Source organism: Nicotiana sylvestris, chromosome 7, assembly GCF_000393655.2.
Source record: "Nicotiana sylvestris chromosome 7, ASM39365v2, whole genome shotgun sequence".
Classification (NCBI taxonomy): domain Eukaryota; kingdom Viridiplantae; phylum Streptophyta; class Magnoliopsida; order Solanales; family Solanaceae; genus Nicotiana; species Nicotiana sylvestris.
This window is the reverse complement of record NC_091063.1, coordinates 14,246,669-14,273,745: the sequence shown is the minus strand read 5'-3', so window position 1 is coordinate 14,273,745 and position 27,077 is coordinate 14,246,669. Positions and strand designations below refer to the sequence as shown.

Below are 27,077 nucleotides of genomic sequence, written 5' to 3'. Positions count from 1 at the left end.
CTATTTTTTGTAATTTTTGTTTTCTTGTAATAAAATAAAAGTAAAAAAGTAAAAAGGAGTTGAAATAGATATATTAGGCCTAAATTAAATATTTACGTGCTAAAATATGAAAAATCTTGGGGAGAGTCAAAAATCACATGTCTACATTGTGTATATAGAACATAAGGAATCTATTCTTGCAAAAGTTAGTAAAATTGTTGTTTATATTACCCATGTGCTTGACAAACTGAAAAAAAAAGAAGAGAAAAACTGAACAGGAAAAACAAAAACAAAACAGAGAATTGGATGAGAAAATTAAGCAGGGAGGACGAGGCGGGTCAAGGCGAGGCGATTACAAGGAGATATTCCAAACGGGGCAATGCAGTATGCGTTAAAATTGTTGGTAGTTTATTCTATATGACCAACTCTTCCCTGGTATGCCAGAGAAAAATTGAACCAGCAAGAAAACATAGATTTGCAGAAGCAGTGTTAACGAAGAAGTAAATACTTTCTTCTAACAAGTGAAATAAATAAACTCAAATATTGTTCCATCTGTCCAGGCAAATTAAATACATTGTACCTGCTTGAACCATACAAATCGCCTACCTGAACAACTAGAAATAAGCTGCCTCCCTGCTTGAACCATACAAATCGCCTCGGTCGGAACCTAGTCACTGCACTGTGAGACGGACTGTGATTTTTGACTTGAACACATTCCTGCAAGGTATAAGCACAGTAAGATACAACAATATTAAGGAAGCAGATGACATCAAATAGGAAAGAGATAATTTGAACTTTATCTAATCTCATTAACAGATCTGTATGATGATATTTTGAGATTAAACGAACTTAAAGCAAGTACTTTTTCTCAAATAAAGCACTAAATATAACTTTCCTATTCCCTCAATGTTCAGCTTAATTGGTCCTTTTTTTTTTATGAAGTATGTTCAGCTTAATTGGTCCTCAAACCATTTAACTACCACCCAGACAATTTAGCACTACAAAAGGTTAGTCATAGTTGCAAGTAGGAACGTAATGCATTCTCTCACACCCTCCACCTCCTTGCCCTTGCCCACAATCTCGTCTTATGTTTGCCTTTTGTCTGTACGCCAACAGCTTTAGGAGCTAAGCTACAGATTTGCTACATGTAGTCCAATTGGTCAAGGGCATAAAAACATATAAAGGTGCAAGAGAAGAAAGGGATGAACAGAAATGCAAAAGTAAGGCGGGCAGGTAGTCTTAACCAGCCAAAATTTTAACCCGCCCGCCCCGCCCAGCCACGCTTATCATTTTTCACTGCTTATATGATGGCCATCAAGGAGGCTCCACACTTGAAGGGGTCGTTTGCTTACCTGGATAAGGATACTAATCCCGAAATAGAATTTGGGATTGTATTTATCTCATGTTTGGTTATGGGTATTAGCTCCAATTTATACCAAAATGGTGGTATTAGCTATCCAATATAGGAGGTCGGATAGATAATCTCAATAGGATAACCCAGCCCATGGGATATCCTTGTCTATCCCACAATTGAACCAAACGACTCCCAAGGCCATTCACAAGGAGCCAAACTAAGGATCTCCAATATATTCGATACTCATTTTGAAGATGGGGGCCTTAGAAGACCATGAGATTAAGCCCACAAGAGTCTACAATTGCATTCAATTGCCATTCAAGGAGGAGGCCCAAGATCAAGTGAAGCCCAAATATCTTAGCCTAAGGGTCTTTTAGTAATAGCTTAGGTTTTATTTCCTTCTTAGATTACTATGGATATTGATGAACATCTCTCTTGAGAACTTAGGTCAAGCCTTTTGCTTTCAAATTTGACTTGGATTTGCTTGAGGAATCCTTCCTCTTGAGAGTCCAGTTAGTATAGGTTGATTGCTAATAGGAGGTAATTTGGTTTTGATACTATTTCTTCAATACTTGTGTCTTGCATCTATCTCTTACTTGTTTTCAACTTCAATTCTAAATCTTTTTATTCCATAGCTATTATCTCCGACCTTGCCCCACTTGAGTTTTCTTCTTTTTTTCACTTTACAACTGCCAGAGATTTTGGAGTTGTATCATATGATGAGCTGAAACTCTGCCATTCAATCTGAGAATATCTGCAATTCCCTGAGTTGAACCAGAAAATCCGACAAACATGAAATCATTTAAATGCTCAGAAAGATCAATACTAACTGATCGAAATGGTTCTCTGGGCTTTAGATTAGAGTTTGATACAAATATATCATATAAAATAAGATTCAAAATATAGAATTTTCACTTAAAAAGTATTTATATAATATATCAGTTATAATCATGCTGAAAGATTTCATTTAATCGAGAACGAAACTTAAAGAGTTGAATGCCTTAAATAACTTTATATCCTGCAAATATCAAAAGTAAGTGTTTCATTTCAGTTTCGCACGGAATATTTTAAAAAATGTCTAACATTAAATGAATTCAAAGCTCATGAGAACCTTTTTTTCAACCCTGACTGCCGTAATCTTACTGGCTTAGAGTACAAAATTTCCCAATGTTTGGCCCGCAACCCGCCCCTCTACAGGTTTTAAGAAATTGAGTCTCAACCCGCCCCTCATCGCACCCATCCTTCCACATTGCCATCCCTAGTTACAGAAGACAGATAAACAACAGAAGGAAAATAATTAACAAAAAATAAAATGAAATCATGGCTCATATGATCTAGCGGATAGAGTACAACAGAAAAGATATTGCGGGAAGGTGGTGGTCTGAAATGCAATTGAAGGGATAGGTGAAGCGTGAGAAGAGAGAAAATCTTCTCCAGAGGGATAGAGAGAGTGCAACGTTAAACGTTTTGCACCAAAGCAGATACCAAGAAGAGAGGAATAAGAGATATCTCCGGTGTTTATACACCCAAGGGTGTGGCCTAGTAGTCAATAAAGTGGATTGAGAACCATGAGGTCTCAGGTTCAAATCCCAGCGGAGGAAAAAACACCTGGTGATTTTTCCCCATCTCTCCAAGTTTTGTTGGACAAAGTTATAAGGTGGAATTAGTCGAGGTACGTGCAAGCTGGCCCCGACACAACGGTTATCCAAAAAAAAACCTCGGGTGTTGCGAGATGGAGATGCAGCTAGATGCAAAAGAGGATAATGTGCTCACTTGATCTGTAAAAGTGAAAAAGAAAAAAAAAGATTACAGGTCACTAAGATGGTGGAATTAGCTTTGGTGTCACTCTTCTCCTACTTTTAAACTTCAAAATTTGATGGACATATTTCTCAAATAACACAAATACCATTTCTAAAGCTCGAGTAAAATGCCAGAGCGCACAACAGTGAAGGGAAACGTTGCATTTCACGGCAAAGAGAACTCAAGAGTATCAATTAAAATGGCATAACAGGGGCAAAGAATGTCCGAAATCTTAATAGAATGGTAATGCACTGGATTTTCAAAACGAAAATGTGTAAGCGGAAGTGAGAATACTTGTGGACGAGTGTCTTATACCCTATGACTATGAACGAGATTCCCAACCTCCAGGAAATTACACATACTTTAGGATGCAAAGTGGGGACTTCCCAACTAAATACTTGGACCTTCTCCTAGGTGCCAAAGCAAAAGCTGCAGCAGTCTGGGATTATATCTTGGAAAAGTGCGAAAGAAAGTTGTCTTGTTGGAAGAGGAAGTGCCTCTCCTTAGTTAGAAGGCTAGTTTTGATCAACAATGTTCTAGATTCTTTGCCCATTATACTATGTCCTTGCTCCCTCTACCTGGTTCCATGGCCAAAAGACTAGATAAATTACATAGAGACTTCTTGCGGCAAGCGAATAGAGAACCCAACTTTAAATTTGGTAAGATGGGAGGAAGTTATAACAGACGGAAAGGTGGGTGGCCTGGAGTGAAAAATTTCAAGATTCAGAAATCCAGTTTAATACACAAATGGCTATGGAAATTCATACCCATGCTGCCAATGGCTTTTGTCCGTGGTAAATTAGAACTCGTAACGTGCACGTAACCCACACATCACACGTGCTCTTACTACTAAACTAAAGTTTTGGGGGCTATTATCAATCTTACACTTTGAACAGATGAACTGAAGGCCAGATCAGAAATTTGGTCAATTTGGCAGCATACTTTTCACCGTCGCAAATTCGAACTCGTGACAAGCACCTAACTCACACATCACGCGTTGCACTCTAACTACTAAACAAAGTCTTGGGGGCTATTATCAAACTTACACTTTGAACAGGTGAACTGAAGGCCAAATCTGAAATTTGGTCAATTTGGTAGCATAATCATGCACTATGACAAATTTACAAGTATGTCAAACTTCTACTTGAACAAATGTGTGAACAATAAAATAGTCGATCTTCTACTTGGAAGTATGTGCAACAAAAATAAAACAAAGCAAAAGAGATAAAGGAGGGGGATAGGATGCTCGAAGACTGAACCTAATAATAAGCAGGTATAGTTACTACATATGCAAGTTGATATATAAGTTAAAGAACTTACTGAATGAGACAGATGATCCAGGATGCTTATTGATATGCTTATTGATGATGCTATTGAGTACAACGAGACTTCGCGAGTAAGGAAATGATTGTCCTAATCTTCTTGTCTGACAACCCCGCATTCTTGTATCATACCAACTAAATGATTGGTATTTAAACTTATAAGTTACCAGAAACCAAGGAGTTTCAAGAAGGAGAATGTCATCCGAGCTAGGAAGAAGGACACAAGGCTGAATGGTAGACCAAACCTTATCTCCCAACACGTTGCAGTAATATTCGCCGGCAGAATTTCGAAGCAAACTATATATGCTTATAGTGTGCTTCAAAACCCATTTAGTACCATTCTCATTCTTCAACGTCCAAAGAAGGAAGTCAGATTCATTCCGATTGAAGTAATAAAGGTGGCCTCTTGATGCTCCAATAGATCCTACATACTTCTTGCTCTGCTGATCTGGGAACTCAATGGTAGCCCAAGCATTCAAATTAGCAAGATTAGGGTTGGATTTTATGCCTATAGAAATGAGGCAGCCACCACCAGATATCCTGTACAGAACTCCATCCAGATAGACTGAGCTCTTAAGCCCTCCAATTCCAGAAACCTTAGGCTCAAGAGGAAGTTCATACTCAATCCATTCTCCCGTATCAGAAGAAAAAACATCCAAAAGCCTTATAGTGGCTTTACCAACAGAGTGAACGAACCGAATAATCTTGTATTCTACCGACTCGCTAGGATCAAAGACAAGCGAACAGTCCACCAAGGTGGAATATTTATGCTTTGGATTAACAGGTACGGGAATAGTTTGCCTTGTAGCTGGATTACAAACTAGATACTCGGCGGGTTCGTAGTCACTTCGGGATATAAGAAGCAAACCGTTGCAACAATCTAGTAGATCTTTAGTCGTACAGGTGAAGGGCAAGGAATCCAAGTAGGAACCAATAGCATCCGGTTTACTCTGCACAACACGCTGATAAAAGAGACAATGATAAGGTCCATGAGGGGAGAATTCTACAGTAGATGACTTGGATGGGTCACAAGTAAAGGAAGGACCGAAGACACCACAAATTGGGGCAGACGGAGACGGTGGAGATAATCTAGGAACACAAGCATAAGAAATCAAAAAGTACCAATCTTTAGCCACCCTTTTGAACGCAATCAGAGGTTTCTCCGGTAAACGGCACAAAATCTCAACTTTCAAATCATCAGACAATTTGGACCAATCGGACGACTCCTGTTCGTCTTGCTCTTTCAGATCTCCAACCGGGCTCTTTTCCAACGCCATGGATTCGGATGAATAAACACATCATTCCAGTTCTACAAATTAAAGTAAATATTTGTTTATCCAGTTCTAAACAAAAACGGAATAGGAATTAGGAGAGAACTAGGAGTCGTATGTTCGAGAATCCTAAATGGTCCTTTTAGTTTTAGGGACATGCATATACATGTCCCTCAAGTATAACTGTGAACAGAAATAGTTCCTTATCTTTGTAAAGTATGACATATTTGCATTTGTTGTGATGCAATTTAGTGGCCTAGGTCCAAATTTTATCATCTTGTTGAAATCTTCTATCTATATTTAAATTTAAAAAAAAGCAAAGATGTAATGATGCCAAGAGGCATAACTACAATTCAACAAGTGTGATTTTTTAAGACACATCTCCAATAATGTTGGAGTTAATTTGAAATTTAAAATTTGAAACTAGAACTAGAAAATAGGCAAAAAAAAAAAAAAAAAAGACACATGCATCCAACGAATTCACAAAAAAAGGGATATAAACTGCCTCCGTGTTCGGCAGTTATTTCATTTATTCACTAAAATTGGAAATTAAGATTTTTTTTTTCGTTAAGAATAATCAAATAGTAATTATTATCAAATTTTAAAAGTTCACATTTAATTACAGTTACAACTCCTAATGATAAAGAGATAGATAAGACAACAGTTACAATCTTTTTAAGTACTGTTTCAAGTCAAAGCCTTCATGTTTCCACCTGTCGTTTCAATCAAACACATAATTTTCAATTCCAAACGCCTAAAGTTTCAACTGCAGTGGCACTCAAGAAAGAAAAAATTCACAAAGCAGAAGAAGTTTAACGGGGAAGATGATCTGAAGGTAGAAAGCTTTTCTCCACTTTTTCATCTTAATGTAGAAAGTTTTACTATGGCAACTTGGTTAATAATTGGTTGTTTAATTCAAAATATGAATGTGTTCATTTGTGTTTAGGACAAGGAGTGGTTTGGATAGCAGGTCATGGTATTAAAAAAAACTTGGATCAAAAAGACAAGTAAAATTGTTGATTTGTGCCAGTAACAATCTTCACCAATTCAGTATTTTTCTTATGATTTTCATTTCTCTAATCCTTTTTTTCCCGTACTTATCTTTTTTATTTGTTTGGTCATGGTTATAAGAAGGAGATCAATTATCCAAATATGGAATTTTAAATAATGTTTTGCCGTTGAAGTATTCATCATTTTAATGTCTGTTTTTTTGGTAACTGTCCCTTCTTTTTTACTTTCTTCTTTTCTGCTTTCCTTTATTTCTTCTTCTTTGTTTCTTTCCTTAGAGCAACTTAATTGAGAAAACTATTCCAAAATTTATACTCATGAAACATTTTGAAAGATAAATATTATCTAAGTTAATTGTCGTCTATATACTATGAGAATCCAATTTGATATTTTAATATTTTTAAAATAATTTCATTACGCTATTATACTGGTTAGGGATAGAAATGATGCATAATGCATTTGAATACTTTTTCCCCGAAATATAGCTTAACTAATAATTGATATTTGTTTGTTATTTCTTTGCTTGATTAACTTATGCCTTCTTGATTTTTCTTGAAAAACTACATTCATGTATGGAGTATTTTCTACTTACTCTAGGAGTCCTTTATTCTGACACCCTTTTTTAATCACGATTAAATGTTAAATCACAATCTAAAAAGGTACAATAATATATATTGTAAAAATATTCAATATTGACGCTTTACTTTTAACTAAACATGATAATACATTGGTTACTCAATAAACCCTCCTCCTCCTCCTTCTTCTTCTTCTTCTTCTTTTTTTTTTTTTTTTTTTGTGGATTACGAATCTATAATTTTACTGATCCCTCATATTCAAGAGAATTTTCGTGCATTATGAAATACTTTTAAACCTTAGGACAAAAGTTAATAAAATTTATAATATAAATTTGAATTTGAATACAAAAAGAAAATTTTGAATTTAAACAGAAAAAAATAAATTATTTGCAATAGATGTGAAAGTGTTAAGCTTCATTTTTAAATAATTACTTCTAACAGATTGGATTAGACTGAAGTCTTCTTATAATATATACTTGATTGTATCATTTCTGTTATGTATACAAAATTTATCAATTCTAATTTATCCGAGAACATGTTTTTATCTTTAAATTCAAATCCTTATATATAATATGTATCTTCTATAGCTAAATAAATTGTTTCATGGCCTGATCAGTCACTACAAGGCGTTTTGATGCTAATTACACAAGTGTGATGATACTTTTATTTTATACCATGTATGGTTTTGAGTCATGAAGATAAAGTTTGGGTGCCAATTAAAGTGATTGGTATGTTAAGTACTATTATAAGGTTTTATACCAGACATTTTATAAACCATCAAACTTAGCTCTCTACTAATTGTTCAGTTTAATGCTTTTATAGGGGTTTAGTACAAGTACTTCAAAATAAGGAAACGAGTACTTTCAAGATCTTTAGAAACACAGAAAAGATTGTCTGGACGGGTAACTAAGATGGGAAATTCATAGAACTTATTTTTAATAGGAAGAAGATAAAAGCAAGGAAGAATTGACGTAGACAACTTGAGGTTGGGACCATTAATACTTTTATTATAGTTTGATTAGCATACATCTAAAATTTCCTAATTTGACTGATCATTCTCTATTTTTTATGCTTTGCAGCTTGATACCGATCTAAACCAGAAAGAAAGTACATTTCATACATTGAATTTGTTAACCAAGAGTTTATTCTTTTTCAATGGCTGACATTCAAAGGTTAATTTTATCAGTGCTTGACGGAAGATTATGTTTTGTGCCTTTAAAAGGAACTTTGTTAATTTGTACCAACATAAAAAATGGCCTTTTTCAAATGGTACTAAAACATTTGTTTGAGAATCAGAATATGGCCAATCATTCAAGATTGTATTTTCTTATGAATGCTTTCCTCACTAGCTATTTTTTTATGGATACATATGTTCTCTTATAACTTGAATGCTTGAAAATCCAGAGGATTTAATAATAGCATTTGCATATTCCTTTGTGTCTACCATATTTTTCAAGTAATATTTTCTTATGAAAAATTATATTTTATTTTCACCGCCAACGCGCAGGGATAGATACTAGTTTAACTATAAAGGAGATAAAATGTTGTTGGATAGCAGTTGGGACTTAATGTAATGATATTTGAATGATTGAAGTTTAATTCCAAATAAAAATAAAATTTGAACTCAAATGGTTAACTTGAAAGTGCAACAATTCTTCTTGAATTACATTAATGTTTAGATCAAAATTTTAATTTCCTGTTCAAATGCTTAAGTCTTAACTATGGTTGCCCGTCCCGTCCCAGCCCACTTAGTTCTGAACGGGATGGGCCCATATTACATGGTACACAGGATGGGACGGGATGTCGATTTCGTCCCATTTATCCTGTCCCGTCCCACCCCGCCCGTCCCGCGTGAATTTGAATTTTTCTTTTTTGAAATATAACTGTTGGGAAATGGCCTTGTTTGCAAATTTAGTCGTTCCCAACGGCTATAAACGGCCATATTTGGCCCCCATTGTCACGACCCAAATCGATGGGCCAACGTAACATATCTTTCTCATTACATCAACATGGGTAAATGGGCTATAAGGGTCGTATGAGGTAATACGAATAAAACATGAGAGAACACTCGACATAAAATGACATAAGCTGATATACTGACTTATACATATGACGTATGGGCCTATAAGGCCAAAATAATCACTCGTACACTGAACATAGGCCGACAAAGCCATACAATCTTTCATATACATGACATATGTCTATAAGCCTCTAAGAGTACATAAATGTTATAAGGTCGGGACAGGGCCCCGACATACCAATCAATACATGTCTAAATCATACTAACCAAATAAGCAACTCGGAGAAAATGGAGCACACCAACATCTTCCGCTGAGCTGATAGCCTACTTGGAGGACTCTCAACCTGTCTATCAGACCTGCGTTTCATGCCCGCAGGTGCAGGTAGACAAGCTGACGGTCCCCCTTCTTAGGATCCTTATCAACGAGAGTTGGCGTGCTCCATTTGATCCGGAACTTCTTTTGATTTTAGTACGATATGCTTGCATACATATATGTGTATGACATGGCCCAGTACCGTCCTTGTACAGTTGTATATTCTAATGGAGGTATGTAGGCAATATGTGTAGTTGGATAGTATGTGGACTTGCCAGCTTCCAGTTTTGGGTATATAGTTGTCTATAGCAGTCTTGTCGGCTCGCCCTACGTATTTTGCACGTATATGTACATATGTCTTTTGGGCAGATTTCCCTCATGTATGTTATTCTCATAATTCAGCAGATGTTATTCATGTTTATATCTTATATGCATGCTCAGGGGTGTTCGACAAGTAGGACTCAGGCACCCGTCGCGACCCATCGGTTTGGGTCGTGACACCCACCCCCAAACTTTTAATCTAACCCCTAAGTTTATTAAATTATACTTTGGCCTTATTTTTAACTATAAAAACCCCATCCTTCTTCATTTTTTCCACAAAAATAAAGCATTCTCTCTCAAATCTCTTACATTCTATCTATATTATTCTCTCAATTTTTTCACAATCAACTATGTTTCAAGTATTTCGGCAAATTTTTGGAGCAACTTTCAAGCTTCAAATTAATTCGTCAAGTATTTGGAGCAATTTTTCGGGAAATTTCTTCAAGTTTCAATATTCAATAACGGGGTACTCATTCCATCTCTTAATTTTAATATATAATTTTTGCGTATCATTTTAGTGCTTAATTTTTGTGTTTACCTTACATATTCCATTTTCGTATTTCATTTTGTGTGTTTAATTTTTGTGTTAACTTTTCTAAATTAATTTCGTATTTAAATTATGGCCCCTAAAATGTATTTGGCATGTTTAAAAAAAATAGTAAAGGTAATAGTAGTAGTAATCCTAATCCTAGTCCTAATCCTAATTCTAATCCTTCTCCTAGAATTAGAAAATATAAATGAAATGACTCATGTTGATGAAACTTTATTTTTCACCACCCGCATGTTATAATATTAATTTCGGATAACAACTAGATCATAAAACTTTACAAAGATAATTTGACAATGATATTTTTATTGAGGACGGAGAAAATGAGGAAGAAAAATTAGATGAAACACCCATTAGTCCCGCAACACAAGCTCCAACTCAAAATCAATCTCGGTCGAGAGTTTTACCTCATGTACCTCCTGTAAGGGGTAAGCGTAATGTTGAACGTACCTAAACATTACTTGTATGGAAATTTTTTAAACAGGATAAAGTCAATGGACTTGCTATATTTGACAAATGTAAGCAATGATTTGTACATATCAAGGGTGGTGGGATGGGGAATTTATCCAGGCACTTACGTAAGGACCACAAATCTTTATGGATACAAGCTTAAATAGATATCGGAAAAATTTCGGATCCTAGGGGAGGTACTGACGCTCCTAGTGGATTTGGCGAGGGTTCTAACGTTTTACAACAATAGCTTGACCCTGTTTCTGGTACTATTTTACGTCCCTACAACAAAGATAGTGATCGTGAAAACTTAGCAAAAATGGTGGCTATTTGTGGCTTACTTTTTTACTTTCCTTCTCACCCTGCTTTTGTGCATTATATATAAGAAACTTATAATCCTGCTTTTCAAGGTTTCCCTAAGACCACAGTTAGAAATAGTTGATTTTTATGGGTTCATTGATAAAGTTTTAACTATCACCTTAAATAATGCTTCTGCTAACACAACTGCAGCAACTAATGTAAGAACTAGATATTGTCCAATTAATCCAGCAATTTTTCATGTTAGAGGTGGATGTCATATTTTTAACTTGGTTGTAAAAGATAGTATTAATTTATTTTCTGATGCTTGTAGTAAAGTACAACATGTTTGCGGCTATATTTTTCGAGCTAATAAAGCAGTAGACTTCGTGAATTTGCTCAACAATGTGCTGGTGATAACCTTCCATATAGAAAAATTCCAAAAGATATTTGTAACTTTGTATTAGGTGAAATTCTACTTACGAAATGCTTAAAGTTGCTTACGATTATCGGGTGCCTATACAAAAGGTATTTAATATGTATAATGGTATCCCCGCTGATCAAAATTGTTGATTCTGATTGGGATGAGACCAAAGAGCTTACTAAATTTTTAGAAAAAATTTATTATGCTAAAAAATAATTTTCTAGTATACATTATCCTACTATTAAATAAATATTATGGTATATTTGTAAAATTTTCTGTTGTATTTGGTAATTATAAAACAAATCCAACTTATGCACTGGTCATTAATAAAATGATTGCAAAATTTAAAAAGCACTTTTTTCCTATTCTCTAAGTTTATTTAATTTCTACTCTACTTAACCCATCCTAAAATTAAGAGGTGCAAAGGGACTTGTTCGTAAGATTTATGAGAATTTAGCAATTCAAGAAAATGAACAACCATCTCTCGAAGACTGCCAAGCTAACATATATTCTTATGTTAGATCAATGTTTGATAAATATAAACCTATGACAACAATAGGTGGTGAAACTGCTCGTACTACTTCTAAGGCTAGAGTAGAAGTTTTATGGGAAGGTATGGATGATATGACAGGTTTTCATTCCTCTATTGATGGTAAAATTGATTTTTATCTTAATCAAAGATTGAAAAGTATTAAAGACGAAGAAGGCAACGAACAACTTTTGGCATGGTAGAGGGAGCGTGGCAAGGCATTTCCAACACTTTCAATAATGACCCGAGATATACTGGCTATTCAAGCATCATCAACAGCATCAGAGAGTGCTTTTAGCGCGACAAGATTTTAAATCGGAGATCATAGACATTCATTAATGGAGAACAACCTAGAGATTTCTGTATTATTCAGAGATTGGATTAATTCAGAAAGAAGAAATCTTGGTTTGAAAAATTAACCACGAAGAAATCTTGGTTTGAAAAATTAACCACTAGGGAAGAAGAAGAATACAATGAGATACTTAGCACTGACGGCATGGAACTCATGGAACATCAATCAATATTGCCAATTCCAGAACAATATCCGAAAGAAATTATAGATAAGTTACAACGAAGCTATATAGGGGCTTACAAATATTAGTATGATAATTTGTAATTGGCTACTAAGAGGCCTATTTTAAACAGAACCCTTCCTAGAAGGTGGTTGCGTAGATTAGTTACTTTTCAAAAAAATTGTATTTGTAATTTTGTATGTGAAATTTGAAAGTTCTATTAATAAAATAAAAGGCTCTAAGCCTTGATTTTTTTTTATGAATTATCTTACACTATTAGTTAGTTACTTAATGGCATGAAATTATATTAAATAAATTACAATTCTATTATAATTACTAAAATATTTCGTTACAAGTCTTTTGTTTTAATATTTTATAATTCTTTACTTAGTTTTTTATAATTTATTAAGTTTTAAGTTTATTAAATAAGTCCAAAAATTAGCCGTTGCAAACTTTAAAAACTTAATCATTGTCAAGAAACTAGCCATTGCCAAATTTAATGCTTAAATAATTAATTTTTTAAAAGGCCCACTTAGGGCCCGCGAACCGTACCGTACCGTCTCGTCCCATCCCGTCCCATCCAGTTTGTTAGCGAGATGGGATGAGCCTACTGTTTCGTCCCGTTTATCCTGTCCTGCCACCATTCCGGTTATATGTCGTCCCGTCCCGTTTATTTGGTCCCGTTCTGTCCCGTTGGACAGCCATACTCTTAACTATTTAAAATGAGAAATATTTTGGAAATCATAAGTAATTGGTATGTAGATAACAGTTACTCTGAACTTCGTCATCCTCTTCAACGTCCTTGTTTGACTAATGGTTGGACGAATTGATCAATTGTCTCCAGGACACTTTGATATAATGGGAGTCAGATCCACAAAAATTGTAAGTTCCCAACATATGAAAATCATGAAACTTGCACGTGAAATTTACATTTTAAAATTATTTTAATCAAATAAACATATAATACTTTTTACAAAACAATTAATACACTTATGAAAACTAGTTTTTGAAGTTGCATATTTTCCACTTTGTAAAATATATCACAAATTTTGTTATATAATCGTATGATACTATATATTATTTATAGAAACTAATCTATCATGACATATCATGGATATATGCAAAAGATCTAAGGTATGAAACTCCGGAAACGATACTATTAAATTGTAATGTATTAATTTTATTTTTAAAATAAAACTTGAAGAATATCCTTTAAAGATAATGTAAAACTCTATTGGGATTTCTAAGATCACATTGCACTGAGCTTTCGAGTTAGCATAGCAAAGAGCCACTATCTTCCAAGTTAGGGAAGGAACATAATGCATTTTTCATTATAAGAAAACTAAAAAGGAAAATGTTGCTTCCTCGTTACTTAAATACTTATTCCGAAGTTCTATGCATCACTTCAATGATGTTTAAAGCATGCTCATGATGGGATATTAATATATTATCATGTTTTGGATTTTATATAAACATTAATTTGGATTACAAGAACTAACTTTTTTTTCTTTCTCCTTCTTAGTGTTGGATTAGAGATGAAGTCCGAATATTCATCATTAGAAGAGGAAATGATAGCTGATGCAACAAAGACCCTCTTTATTGTGATGGAGTTTTCTGCAAGGTTTGTAACGCTAACCTAGCTTCAAAATTATTTTAAGCTAAAAGTTGTTTATCGTTTTCTACTATCTTATTATCTTTAGCACCATACATGCCAAGTTGCAAAAACTGATACTTAAGAAAGAGGTGGTTCTGCGCAACTTCAAGAAGCTACGGAATGGATAAAAGTTTATCTATGGAAGTAAAGTGGTCCATGGAGACATATCTAGAGATAATGTCTTCATGGATACACAAGATCTAGCCAAAATCAGTTGGGTGAATTGGTTATTCTTTTTAATTTTTTTGTTATTGTCATGGCGCATCAATTTTCTTTGTGAAATACTTTATTTTAACTTTTCATTTTGATTAGCTAAGCTGAGTGGAGATGATAAGATTGATGTTGGGAGCTCAGCACTTGGCAATGACATGTATCGAGCTCTGTACATGTTTAGTGGCCTTCCATCAATTATCACAAAAGCATATATGTATGCCTTAGGGTTGCTGTTTGAGATTTCATACCTGATAGAAACGTTTTCAGAAAGGGTTTAGGAATTCGAGAAATTGAAGCAAAGTAGGAAATTACCAGAAGACTATGGATTAGGAATCTCAAGGAAGCGTGTGTTGTAATCCGGCAACATCTAAGAGGATCACGTGGATATTATCTGTTTGCTATTTTTGTTCGGCAAAACATCTAAAAATGCACACTTAAATCATTTATATTCCTAGTTACTACATATGCAAGTCGAGTTGCAAAATACAAAATAAATAAGTTAAGAACTAACTGAATGGGACAGATGATTCAAAATGCTTATTAATGATACTATTGAGTACAACGAGACTTTGCAAGTAAGGAAAAGATTGTCCTTATATTCTTGTTTCACAACCCCGCATTCTTGTATCATACCAATTAAAGGATTTGTTTTTAAAACTTATAAGTTACTAGAAACCTAAGAGTTTCAACAAGGAGGATGTCCTCCAAACTAGTAAGGACACAAGGTTGAATGGCAGATAAAACCTTATCTCCCAACACATTGAAGTAATATTCACCCAAAGAGTTATGAAGCGGACTATATATGCTTATACTGTGCTTCATAACTCATTGAGTACCATTCTCATTCTTCAGCGTCCAAAGAAGGAAGTCAATGCATTTTGATTGAAATAATAAAGATGGCCTTTTGATGCTCCAATAGATCCTACATACCCCTTGCTTTGCTGATCTGGGAACTCAATGGTAGCCCAAGCATTCAAATTAGCAAGATTAGGGTTAGATTTTATGCAAATACGAATGAGGCAACCACCACCAGATATCCTATAAAAGTAGGGGCGGATGCATGTTTGATGAAGTGGTGTCACGCGATACCGCTTCATCAGAAAATTTTACTAAATATATGTATTAATATTGTAAGGAAACGGATAAGTAAGAAAAAATAACACCATTTGACATAAACTAATTGTTGGTGCCTTGGTTATGTGCTTGATTTTGCTCCAAGAGGTCGGGCGTTCGAACCTTAACTAACATATTTTTTTTTTGCAAATATTTGAGAGAGTCTCTATGGTTAAAAAATGATTAAATATTAAATAGAATTGAACTCAGGACCTTTTCTAACTTAAAACTCAAATCAATAGACTAAGGTTATTTTTTGTCCAAAAATATGATAATTAAAGTTATTATTCTTATTCTTCTATAAATTTCGACACCGCTTCCCCTGCTATAAAAAAACTCCATCCAAATAGACTAAGCTCTTAAGCCACAATTCTTGAAACCGCAGGCTCAAGAGGAAGTTTGTACTCAATCCATTCTTCGTCTCAGAAGAAAAAACGTCCAGAAGCCTTATAGTGACTTTACCAACAGAGTGAACGAACGGAATAATCTTATATTTCAATGACTTACTAGGGTTAAAGACCAACAAACAGTCTACCAAGGTCGATTTTTGATGCTTTGGATTGACAGGTATATAAATAGTTTGCCTCGTAGCTGGATTACAAACTAAATACTGGGCGGGTTCGTAGTCACTTTGGGATATAAGAAGTAAACCATTGTCGCAATCTAGTAGATCCTTAGTCGTGCGTATGAAATGCAAGGGATCCAAGTAAGAACCAATAGTATCTGGTTTATTTTGCATAACATGCTGATAAAGAGACAATGGTAATGTCCGTGAGGGAAGAATTCTACAGTGGATGGCTTGGATGGGTCACTAGTAAAGCAATTATCGAAGACACCACAAATTGGGGCAGAAGGAGCTGATGGCGAAGATAATCTAGGAACACAAGCATAAGAAATCAAAAAGTACCAATCTTGGGCCACCCTTTTGCACGCAATCAGAGGTTTCTCTATTAAACGGCACAAAATCTCAACTTTGAAATCATTCGACAATTTGAACCAAATGAAGGATTCTTGTTCGCCAAAATCTTCACTCGGGTTCTCCTCTAATGCCATGGATTTGGATATATTAATTAGTACTTGTAAGCACATAAATAGTTCGTAGGGGTTCGGGCCATGAGTATAAAAAGATTTGGTTGTTTACTTAAAAAACATAAATAGTACATATACTTAAGTACAGGGGTATACAGTCTTTTGAACTTTAAATAGTCCTTTATCCTTGAAATTTTGGCCGAAATTAAACAACTACAACAACCCAGTAAAATTCCACCAATTAAGTCTGGAAAGGGTATAACGTACGTATACCTTACCCTTACCCTAAAAGGGATAAAGAGGTCGTTTCCGGAAGACCTTGTGCTCAGAGACAATAGATCAAATCCCGCGATTGTGCAAAGGCCTTGCACCGAACTGCTTCCTACCAATTAACAAATTGCATTAATCAATTTCGAAGATATCAATTAGAGGCTGTTTGGTTGGTGAAACGAGCATTTAATCACCACATACAGTTTGGTACTAAGTGGATGTTTGGATTGACTTATAAAAAGTAGTTTTTAAGCTAAAAGTTAAAAGCCATAAGTTGGTAATACCCAACTTTTGGCTTTTGACTTATTTTTGTACTTTTTATGCCTAAAAGTAAGTGCTTTTAAACACTTTTTATCATTGTCAAACACCACACAAGCTAAAAAAGTACTTAAAAGCCAAAAAATACTTAAAATAAGCCAATCCAAACACCCTCTAACTAATACTACACTATTTTGCTTATTTGTTTTCTTTTTCCACATAATAATATATCAGTATAACTTATGTAGGAATTTATATATTATTCTATATGGAGGAAAATATGGAATAAGAAAACGAATATTAGGAATACTTGAATTAAAATAAAAAATTGATAAAATTTCCTCACACTCTTGAGATTTTTTTTTTGCCTTAAAATATTCAGCAAGAAACAATAAAAAAAATAATCTTTGCATTATTAAATTACTAATGCATACACTAGTAATCCTTGCGTTGTCTATCCTTGCATAACCTATCTTCGAACCAAATGACCCCTTGTAGTATTATTCAAATATTTGAGTATTTGAAAGTATCATTGGCTATTTATAGAAAAAGGAAATAAGAACAGTTAAAAAACGTAATTGAACAAGAGCAAACTATTAAAAAAAATTTCCACCACGTAATATCACACCTCTAATTTAGACTAGGAAAACTACAGCTAACAAGGTGTCAAGAACCACATATACGTCAATTTATTACGCCTTCTCGTCGCCTATATTATCTTATGCACCAACGGGTGTTCCCAATTCTGAACATCTTAAGCTACGTATCTTGGGGTAAAATAAATAATTCCGCCCAGAAATAATATCCACAACAAATAATAATAACACAAGAGAGTAACAATGACACCAAATATTTTAGCGGGATAAAGTACAATATCCGAGTGTAGCAATATTACCACTATAATATTACAATTCAGTAGAGAGACTACTACAACTTTGAAAGAAATAACACTCTTTATATAAAACACCTCACTATAATATTACTACTACTCACTAGTTATCTCAGAGACAATAATCTGTGGATTACTCTCTCTAACTTCTATTGTTTCTCTCTTATTTTGGTGTGTTTTAAAGGAGAAATGAAGCATGCTATTTATAGGCACATTTTCACCAACCAAACCAATTTGATTGGTTAATCAATGTGCAAATTCCAGCAGCCCAATCTTGAAAAAATCTGAAGTTCTTTTTTTCTTCCGTCCATCCTCCTCTTCCTTTTATTCAATGTAGTTGGTGAGTCAATCACTCCTCTTTCTTTTTCTTTTATTCAATGTAATAGGTATGGATTCCACAACGTATGTGACACTCTATTGATCCATATGTACGCACTCTCTCTCCCTCAAATTTCACTTGGCCAAGTTTACTATCTTGACTTCTCCCAATCTGATTTTATGTGATAGTGTTCGAGTGATTGCGAATTCAAAATAGAAAGAATTTTTTCTTATATACTCTCTTAGCTGCAATCAAAAGTAAGTGTCGTTTCAACCAAACTAACTTTGTCCAAAAAAAAAAAAATAACGCTCCATTAAATAAAATAAAAAGGCAGTAGCTATCTTTTCCTAATCTAATCTTTGCTTCAGTAAATGATTTAATTTTTTTGAGGAGAGATAAATGATAATTTGAGAGATTTAAAGGGAGTATCAAAAATACCCTCAAACCTTATAATCATAAATATGTCGTGATATTTCGGTGACTATAAATGCATGTAAATAAGGATAAAATGAGAAATTTAAAATTAATAATTGTACATTTTTTTTTGAAGAAACAGAAAATAAAAGAGATATAAAATGAAACTTAAGGACGTAATCAGTACATGCTTCAAATGACTTCAAAAAGAGCGAAAAAGAAATATAAGTATTCTGTGTTTACAGTTGACAAACTTTAATTTTCAGTTAAAGTTCTAATATAAATGTATAGCTCTAGTATGCTGATATTAATTACTACAATGAAAAAATTGCAGGTGATAAGAACATTTGGAAAGGGGAAGGTACTTCAATCTAAAGACGCCAAGTTTTCAGAGGGAGATATATTACTCAGTGACGAACGCAAAACATAACACGAAAATTAATGCTTGTAAGCCAAAGATAATATAGTAAAATTATCGTCTCCACAGTGATTGAATATAAACAATGTTCGAGTAAAGTCTGGCTTATTTGTTATTTAGGATGGACAACACTTGATTTCGAGTGATTACTGTAAGCATAAACTTTAATTCATACCAGGATCTTGAACATGATAATCTTACATATAATCGTCATAGAAAATATACCTGAAGCGGAAACGTTAATTGAAATTAGTTTCTCGCCCCTTGCCCTAGCTTTACGTTACCGCCGACTTTAGTGATGGAAGAGAGAAAATAGAATATAGTAACCCTAATGGGTGGGGAGAGGACCAATTTATAGAGGTTCTCACTTAATCTGGTACGTCCATAAAGCAACCATTTGGACGGATGAGATTTGATAATTAATTAAATATTATTATGGGTCTTAACCTATTGGGCCACATACAAGTAGGAAAAATTTACATTCTCCCACTTGGCCCAATAATCATATAATATTAATATTTAATATAGGAACATTAGTTGCGCATAAACAAATCTCTTCTATAATGCCATCATAAATACCATAATACGATAACTACTAAATGTGAGTTATGGCGGTTATATATAATATGTCTACATACTCCCTTCCACATACTACAACATTAGCAATTCATTGTACCAGGCCATAAGCTATAAAATATTATGGTCCACAATAATGTCTTATTGAGACTTATCTTGTAATATCTCAAAACAATAATTTGTACACCATTATGAGAAACAGGAAATCACTAATGTATATCAGAAATATATAAATGAGCTCAGAGTGTCAAAACATCATAAATACATCAGTCATAAATACAGTCAATACCCATTCTATGTACATGTTCCTTAAATATCTTCGGCTGTAAACCTTTTGTTAATGGATCTGCAATCATGAGATCAGTTGTAATATGCTCAAGCGACACTCTTTGTTTCTGAACTTCCTCCTTGACGGTAAAGTACTTTAATTCCATATGTTTGGAACCTTTGGAATACTTATCGTTCTTGGAGAAGAATACTGCTGCAGAATTATCACAGTAAATTTTCAGCGGCTTGCTAATGGTGTCGATAACCCCAAGTCCTGAAATAAAGTTTTGCAGCCATAATGCATGAATTGTGGCTTCAAAACATGCCACGAATTCTGCTTCCATCGTGGATGTAGCAATAACAAACTGTTTGGCACTTTTCCACGATATTGCTCCTTCAGCTTATTAGAACAAATAACCAAACGTGGATTTTCTAGTGTCAATACATCCAGCGAAATCTGAATCCGAGTATCCAACAACTTACAAATGCTTGGACCTCCTATGAATGAACATGTGATCCTTCGTTCCTTTCAGGTACCTCAAAACTTTCTTTGCAGCTTTCCAGTGATCAATTCCTGGGTTACTCTGATATCTTTCTAGCATTCCGACCGCAAAACTAATATCCAGTCTTGTGCAAGTCTGAGCATACATCAGACTACCAACAATTGAAGAGTAACGAATTATTTCCATTTCCTTTCGGTCTACATCATTCTTAGGGCATTGCATGAGACTAAATTTGTCCCATTTTTGAATTGGAACAATTCCTGCGAAACAATTGTTCATATTAAATCTCTCTAGAATTCTTTCGATATAGTCTTTTCGAGACAATCCCAATAATCCTTGTGATCTATCACGGAATATTTCTATTCCTATCACATAGGATGCCTCACCCATATCTTTCATTTCAAAATTCTTAGAGTGAAAATCTTTAGTCTCATGCAATATGCCTAAATCATTAGCAGCAAGTAGAATATCATCAACATATAGGACTAAAAATATAAACATGCTCCCACTGATCTTTTGATATATACACCGATCAACGGTATTTTCCACAAATCCAAAAGATGTTATGGTATCATTAAACTTTATATACCATTGTCGTGAGGCTTGTTTAAGTCCATATATTGACTTCTTCAGTTTACACACCATTTGACTTTTTCCTTTAGTTTTGAAACCCTCTGGTTGGTCCATATAAACTTCCTCCTCGAGGTCTCCATTAAGAAAAGCAATTTTCACATCCATTTGGTGTAACTCTAAATCATAATGAGCCACCAAAGTCATAATAATTCTTAACGAGTCTTTCTTTGAGACCGGCGAAAAGGTCTCTTTATAATCAATGCCTCCTTTCTGAGTATAACCCTTGGCAACAAGTCTGGCTTTGTATCTCTCAATATTTCCATTTGAATCGCGTTTGGTCTTAAAGACCCATCTACACCCGATTCTTTTAGAACTTTCTGGCAATTCAACAAGATCTCAGGCTTTATTATATTCCATGGATTTTACTCTTCCTTCATGGCATCAATCCATTTGTCAGACTCATTACTTTCTATGGCTTGTGAAAATGAAACGGATCCTTATTAAGACCAATGTCAAAACTAACTCTTGCAAATAAACCACATAATCATCTGAAATAGCCAATTTTCTAACTCTTTGAGATTTTCTTAATGGCATTTCTTGTGGTTCATTTGTGTCAGATATTTGTGAGTTAGTTTCTTCATGAAGTGTTTCATCCAAATATTGCTCGGTGTTGTCAAAGTGTTCTTCAACAACTAGAACAATATTTGGTATTTGTGTGGAAGTAGGTATCGCACCTCCTTTTTACCTACACCCCGAAAAGGGGTATATAAGGGAGTTTTTCCAATTTAATTGACAATCGAAACGGGATTAATTATTTCAATTAAAATTCAGAGTCGCCACATGGGATAATTTATGGCGTTCCAAGTCACCGGTTAAAATCCCGAATCGAGGAAGTTGACTCTTATTTAATGGTCTGCGAACACAGCAATCCGGGTAAGGAATTCTGTTAACCCGGGAGAAGGTGTTAGGCATTCCCGAGTTCCGTGGTTCCAGCACAGTCGCTTAGTGATTTATACTTGGCTAAAATTGTGCAATTACCTTTTACCGTTTTTAAATTAAGAAAATTATCTTGAAACGAGTCACGCGTACGTGTACCCATTTATTTGATGCATTAAAAATCATGCCACACAAACGTGTCCACAATTAATAACGCTTTTATTATTATTAAGAACCTTTGGCCGAAGTTGCGCGAACGCATACTCCGGTTTTGTTTTTAGAAATCGCAATCATTTCACGCGAACGTGTCCACAACCACGATAGTATATTGGATGTGCCTAAAGTAAACTACAAACATTTGTCATTTTTGTATCTAAATCATAAGAACTTAATACGAGCACCATACATGATTTAATTGTGGATGGCACACCTCGATTAATTGAAAGTAATTAATCGGTTAACCATTAAAGGTAACTGAATTCTACCTTATGCTAATGTCTGAACTAATTAATAGAAGAAAATTTCAGGCCATCAACACCCTGCAGAAGATGAGTAAAATTGAGCCCAAATTACAAGAGTGTAAGGCTACACCTGCCCGTGTTTCCTTTGCTGGGCTCGAAAAATGTCCAATCATGACGAGAACAGAAGGCCCAAAACAATTCAGGGCTATGCATTCATGCCTGGGGTTTATCCCGCTACTTGTTCCAGTTTTGGACCCAAATTTTCATAAGCCAACAATTGCATATAATTCATTGGAAACCAGTCAACTAAATTATATGGAACACACGATTATACAAACATTCCAACCTTTGAATTCTTGATTATTTAAAGGTAGTGCAATTAAACTGAATTTCTGATTTATTAACATACTTTGGGTCCAAATCTATTTCAAATTCACATGGCCGTATCACTTAGATAAATAAGCTTTGGGTCTAAAGAGCCCAGTTCTGCTTTCAAGGTCGATTGCTGGAGATGGGGACTCATGATCGAGTCCCTTCGGGGGAATACAACGGGTATTTGGGCTCCAAACCCCACACTTCCAAACTTCAGAGTTCAAGAACTCATCACCCCTGGACTAAGCGTGTAGAGGCCTCAAGTAAGACCAATACACAATTTAACTTTTTAAACAAATTAATCTAACAATGAACTTTAAACTATGTCTCAGATATCAAATTATTCCTAACATGGATCTGCAAATCACTACGACCAATCCTCATACAGGCTAAATATCTCATCTTTGCAGATTTCAAAGTCATGCAACTCAACAAACATTAGGCCTTCCTAATCACAGTTCATGCACAACAAACACCAAAATCAAACCCAAATTAAACATGGCTAACCTACGATTTGCTTTATATTACAAACCAAGTTCACAACCAATCAGTGAATAAGTTTGAATATAACAGGGTAATCGGATTAACTACATGAATAGGTGATTAGCAAGACATGACATTCAGTAAATGAGATGCTCTGTATTTCAACTTCAATCAATCATATTGTATTCCTCCATTTCACATATCAAGGGTGTGAGGGATACCTGGAAATGAGAAAAGAAACAGAACAAGGAGGGATTAGTGGATAGCATCAGCAAAAGAAAATGAAATTCAGCAGCTTAATCACAGCAGACCCAGCTTTCTCAGACCATTTCAAACCCAGCAAAATCAGAATTACTTCAAGCTTTCAGTAAAACCCCAAAACGCACAACTTCAAAGAAACAATACTTTTTGGTGCTTTTTCTTCTGATTTCTTCAAACTTTTCTGTTTTCTCTTTTTTGTAACCCAATGTAGTTTTCCAGATTTTTTCAATCTTTTCGTTTTTCTAGTCTCTGAAACTCTTTCTTTTTCCCCCTGGAACCCCAAGTAACTATGCCTTTATAGGCAAGTTACTAGGGCAGCCTTAAGGGTTCAGTTTTTTCATTTTAGTCCTTTTTAAATTTTCCTTTTTGCTGCTTAGTCCTTTAATTACTAACTTGTTAGTCAAGTTAGTCTGTTTTTTTCAGCTTCTAGGCAGCTTCTTAGGTGGTTATAGCAAGATTCCCTTAAGTGACTTACCCAATTTACCCCTATTACCCCTGTATTTTGCCTTGAAGCCCAGCCAGACTTGAACATGGGCTTTGAATCCCCGAACAGGCTCAATGATTAAATAGACATGGGCTCAGACTCAAACCAAATAGAATTCCTTTAACATGAGGTCTTAGACTGACCCCAGAGCCCAAATATGAAACCCAAACAAATTCAGAAGACTTAAAAACCAAACAAATCAACTAAATAACGATCACAAATAGGTGGGGAACTAATTAAGCTCAGTGACCAAACAAAAAATTCTAACAGGATAGTTAATAAATCGGAAAACAAATTAAAAGAGGAAAGGAACAGAGGTGGCACATAGATGATTTTCAAAACAAAGATGAACGGGACTTACCAGCTAGACTTGAAATCAAAAATTGAGGCACTGATTCGACCCAACACAGTGGAAACATTTGTTCTTGGTGAGGAACAAATGAGTGTCACTATTTTGTGTCAAAACTGACTTGAAATAACCGAAAAATTCCTGAAAATGCTTGCATGCATGATTCTGACCTTAGATTCTCATGGCTCGACTCTTCGATTTGATATTCGAGGAGTTCCAGAGATGTTTGAAGAAATCTGAGTGAGGATTTGGGATGAGGGAGAGAGGACGGTCCTAGGGTGTTAATTTGGGGTTGAACAGAGGTGGCGCCGCCACCGAAGAGAACAAGGGCGGCGATAGGGTTTCGATCTTTGATCTGAAATTCGAGTAGTTCTGGAAGGATTTGAGAGGAGTTGTTTGGGGATTTGGGATGTGGAGGCGGAGAAGAGTGTGGGGTGTTAATGTTAGTGTGATTGGTGGTGGCGCCGCCACCGGAAGTAATAAGGATTTTGGGGCGGCGGATTAGGGTTAGGCAATTCTCCGATGGTGAAGGAGATGAAGTGAGATGGAATGAAGGGGTAGGGGGTCGGTCGGACAATTATAAGTAATTTGGGGCTCAGTTCCGAACTGTATGATTAAACGGGGTTGTTTGGTTTATTGGTGGGGCGGACCAGGTTGGACCCGGGTTTTGGGACGGGTTTGGGACAATTTTAACGGGTAATGGGCGTTTAACACTTGGGCCTAGGGAAAATTCAATTGTAACAGCCCAAAATCGGATTTTCTTTTATTTCTTTTCTTTTTCTTTTTCAATTTCAAATTCTTTTCTTTTTAAATTAAAAGAAAACCTAAATTAATTTTTTTAAACTAAATTAACCTACCCAGTTAGATTAATCACTCATCATGGTATTTACAATAATTAATTAAATCCTAAATTTAAAGAAAAACTATACAATTCAAAATTAAAGAGTTAAAATGCAAAATGAACTATTTTTGTGATTTTCATATTTTATAAAACAAACTAATTTACTAATTAATCTAAAAAATATAAAATTAAATCCTAAATGCAGTGCGTGATATTTTTGTATTTTCATGAATAAAATAAAATAAACGTGCACAGACAAATGCAAATAATTAACAGAAAATGCCACAAAATCCAATAAAATTGCAAACACTGAAAGAAATTATTTTGTTTTGAATTTGTTGGAAAATTCATATAGGGCAAAAATCACGTGCTCACAGTAGGCACATTTTTGGGTAATAGAATATTGACCCTCACCTCTTTAATTTCCACACTTTGCTTTTCAACACTCCCACTAACTTCACCATTCTCAATGAATCTTGTATTACCGGTTTCAACAATTCTCGAACTATGGTTTGGACAGTAAAACACATACCCTTTAGATTTCTCTGGGTAACCAATAAAGTAACCACTTACCGTTCGAGAATCTAATCTCTTTTCTTGTGGATTATAAACTCAAGCTTCCGCTGGGCAACCCCAAACATGCAGGTGCCTTAAACTAGGTTTTCTTCCTGTCCACAGTTCAAAAGGGGTCTTTGGAACTGCCTTACTAGGAACCCTGTTTAATAAATATACATCGGTTTTAATAGCATACATCCACAATGATTTTGGGTAAATAGGAGTTACTTATCATGCTCCTAACCATATCCATAAGTGTTCGATTACGCCTTTCTGCAACACCATTTTGTTGAGGTGTTCCTGGCATAGTATACTGTGCACATATGCCACGTTCCTCGAGGAACTTTGCAAATGGACCTGGACATTGTCTTGACTCATTATATTTTCAATAATATTCACCACCTCTATCTGACCTAATGATTTTCACCTTTTTATCTAATTGACTTTCAACCTCATTGACAAACACCTTGAGAGCATCTGCTGCTTGAGAATTTTCTTTCAGCAAATAGATGTATCCATAACGTGAATGTAACGACCCAACCGGTCGTTTTGAGCTTTTGCACTTTGCTCGCCAGTTCTCGGGCATGACTTGCCCCGTGTGGTGTATTATGACTTATGTAAATCTTTGGTGTTGAGTTTTAGGTTAATCAGAATTTAATTTGGAAGAACAGTCTCGGTTGAAAGCTTAAAATTTGAAAGGTTTGACCTATATTTGACTTGTTGTATATGATCTCTGATCGGAATTTTTATGATTTGGTTAGCTCCGTATGGTAATTTTGGATTTAGGATCGTGCCCGGAATTGTTTTTGGAAGTTTGTAGTTTAATTAGGCTTGAAATGGCGAAAATGAGAAGCCAAAGTTTGAAAATTTGACCGAGGGGTTGACTTTTTGATATCGAGATCAAACTCCGACTCAAGAAGTTAGAATAGCTCCATGGTGACATTTATGACTTGTGTGCAAAATTTGGGGTCAATCGGACTTGATTTGATAGGTTTCGGCGTTGTTTGTAGAATTTGAAATTTCAAAGTTCTTAAGCTTGAATCCGAAGTTGTGTTTTGATGTTGTTTTGAGTGATTCGAAAGCTCGACAAGGTGTTAATGATGTTATGGGAGGTGTT

The 27,077-nt window shown here is 34.9% G+C and overlaps 1 protein-coding gene across 3 annotated transcripts; it reads right to left on the bottom strand.

The window, feature by feature from the left end:
- Positions 1-468: 468 nt before the first annotated feature.
- Positions 469-5,865, bottom strand: LOC104237974 (F-box protein At5g07610-like). Of its 3 annotated transcripts, none has more exons than XM_009792224.2 (3): positions 4,454-5,853; positions 2,445-2,591; positions 469-696 (listed from the first exon to the last, which is right to left on the bottom strand). In XM_009792224.2, exons 1-2 carry the CDS (start codon positions 5,730-5,732, stop codon positions 2,473-2,475), a joined length of 1,398 nt encoding a protein of 465 aa, XP_009790526.1. In that variant the 5' UTR covers positions 5,733-5,853; the 3' UTR covers positions 469-696; positions 2,445-2,472. The 3 variants fall into 3 exon arrangements, with proteins under 3 accessions (XP_009790526.1, XP_009790527.1, XP_070007085.1); XM_070150984.1 differs by lacking the exon at positions 469-696 and adding an exon at positions 1,835-2,097; XM_009792225.2 differs by lacking the exon at positions 2,445-2,591 and having other exon boundaries at positions 4,454-5,865.
- Positions 5,866-27,077: the final 21,212 nt, after the last annotated feature.

What these genes read in the sequence shown, in the direction of transcription:
- LOC104237974 (XM_009792224.2), bottom strand. Translation starts at nt 5,732, where the DNA reads ATGGCGTTGGAAAAGAGCCCGGTTGGAGATCTGAAAGAGCAAGACGAA. An exon ending in TGGATCATCTGTCTCATTCA is followed by an intron (nt 2,592 to 4,453) that starts GTAAGTTCTTTA and finishes TTCTGTAACTAG; the next exon opens with GGATGGCAATGTGGAAGGAT.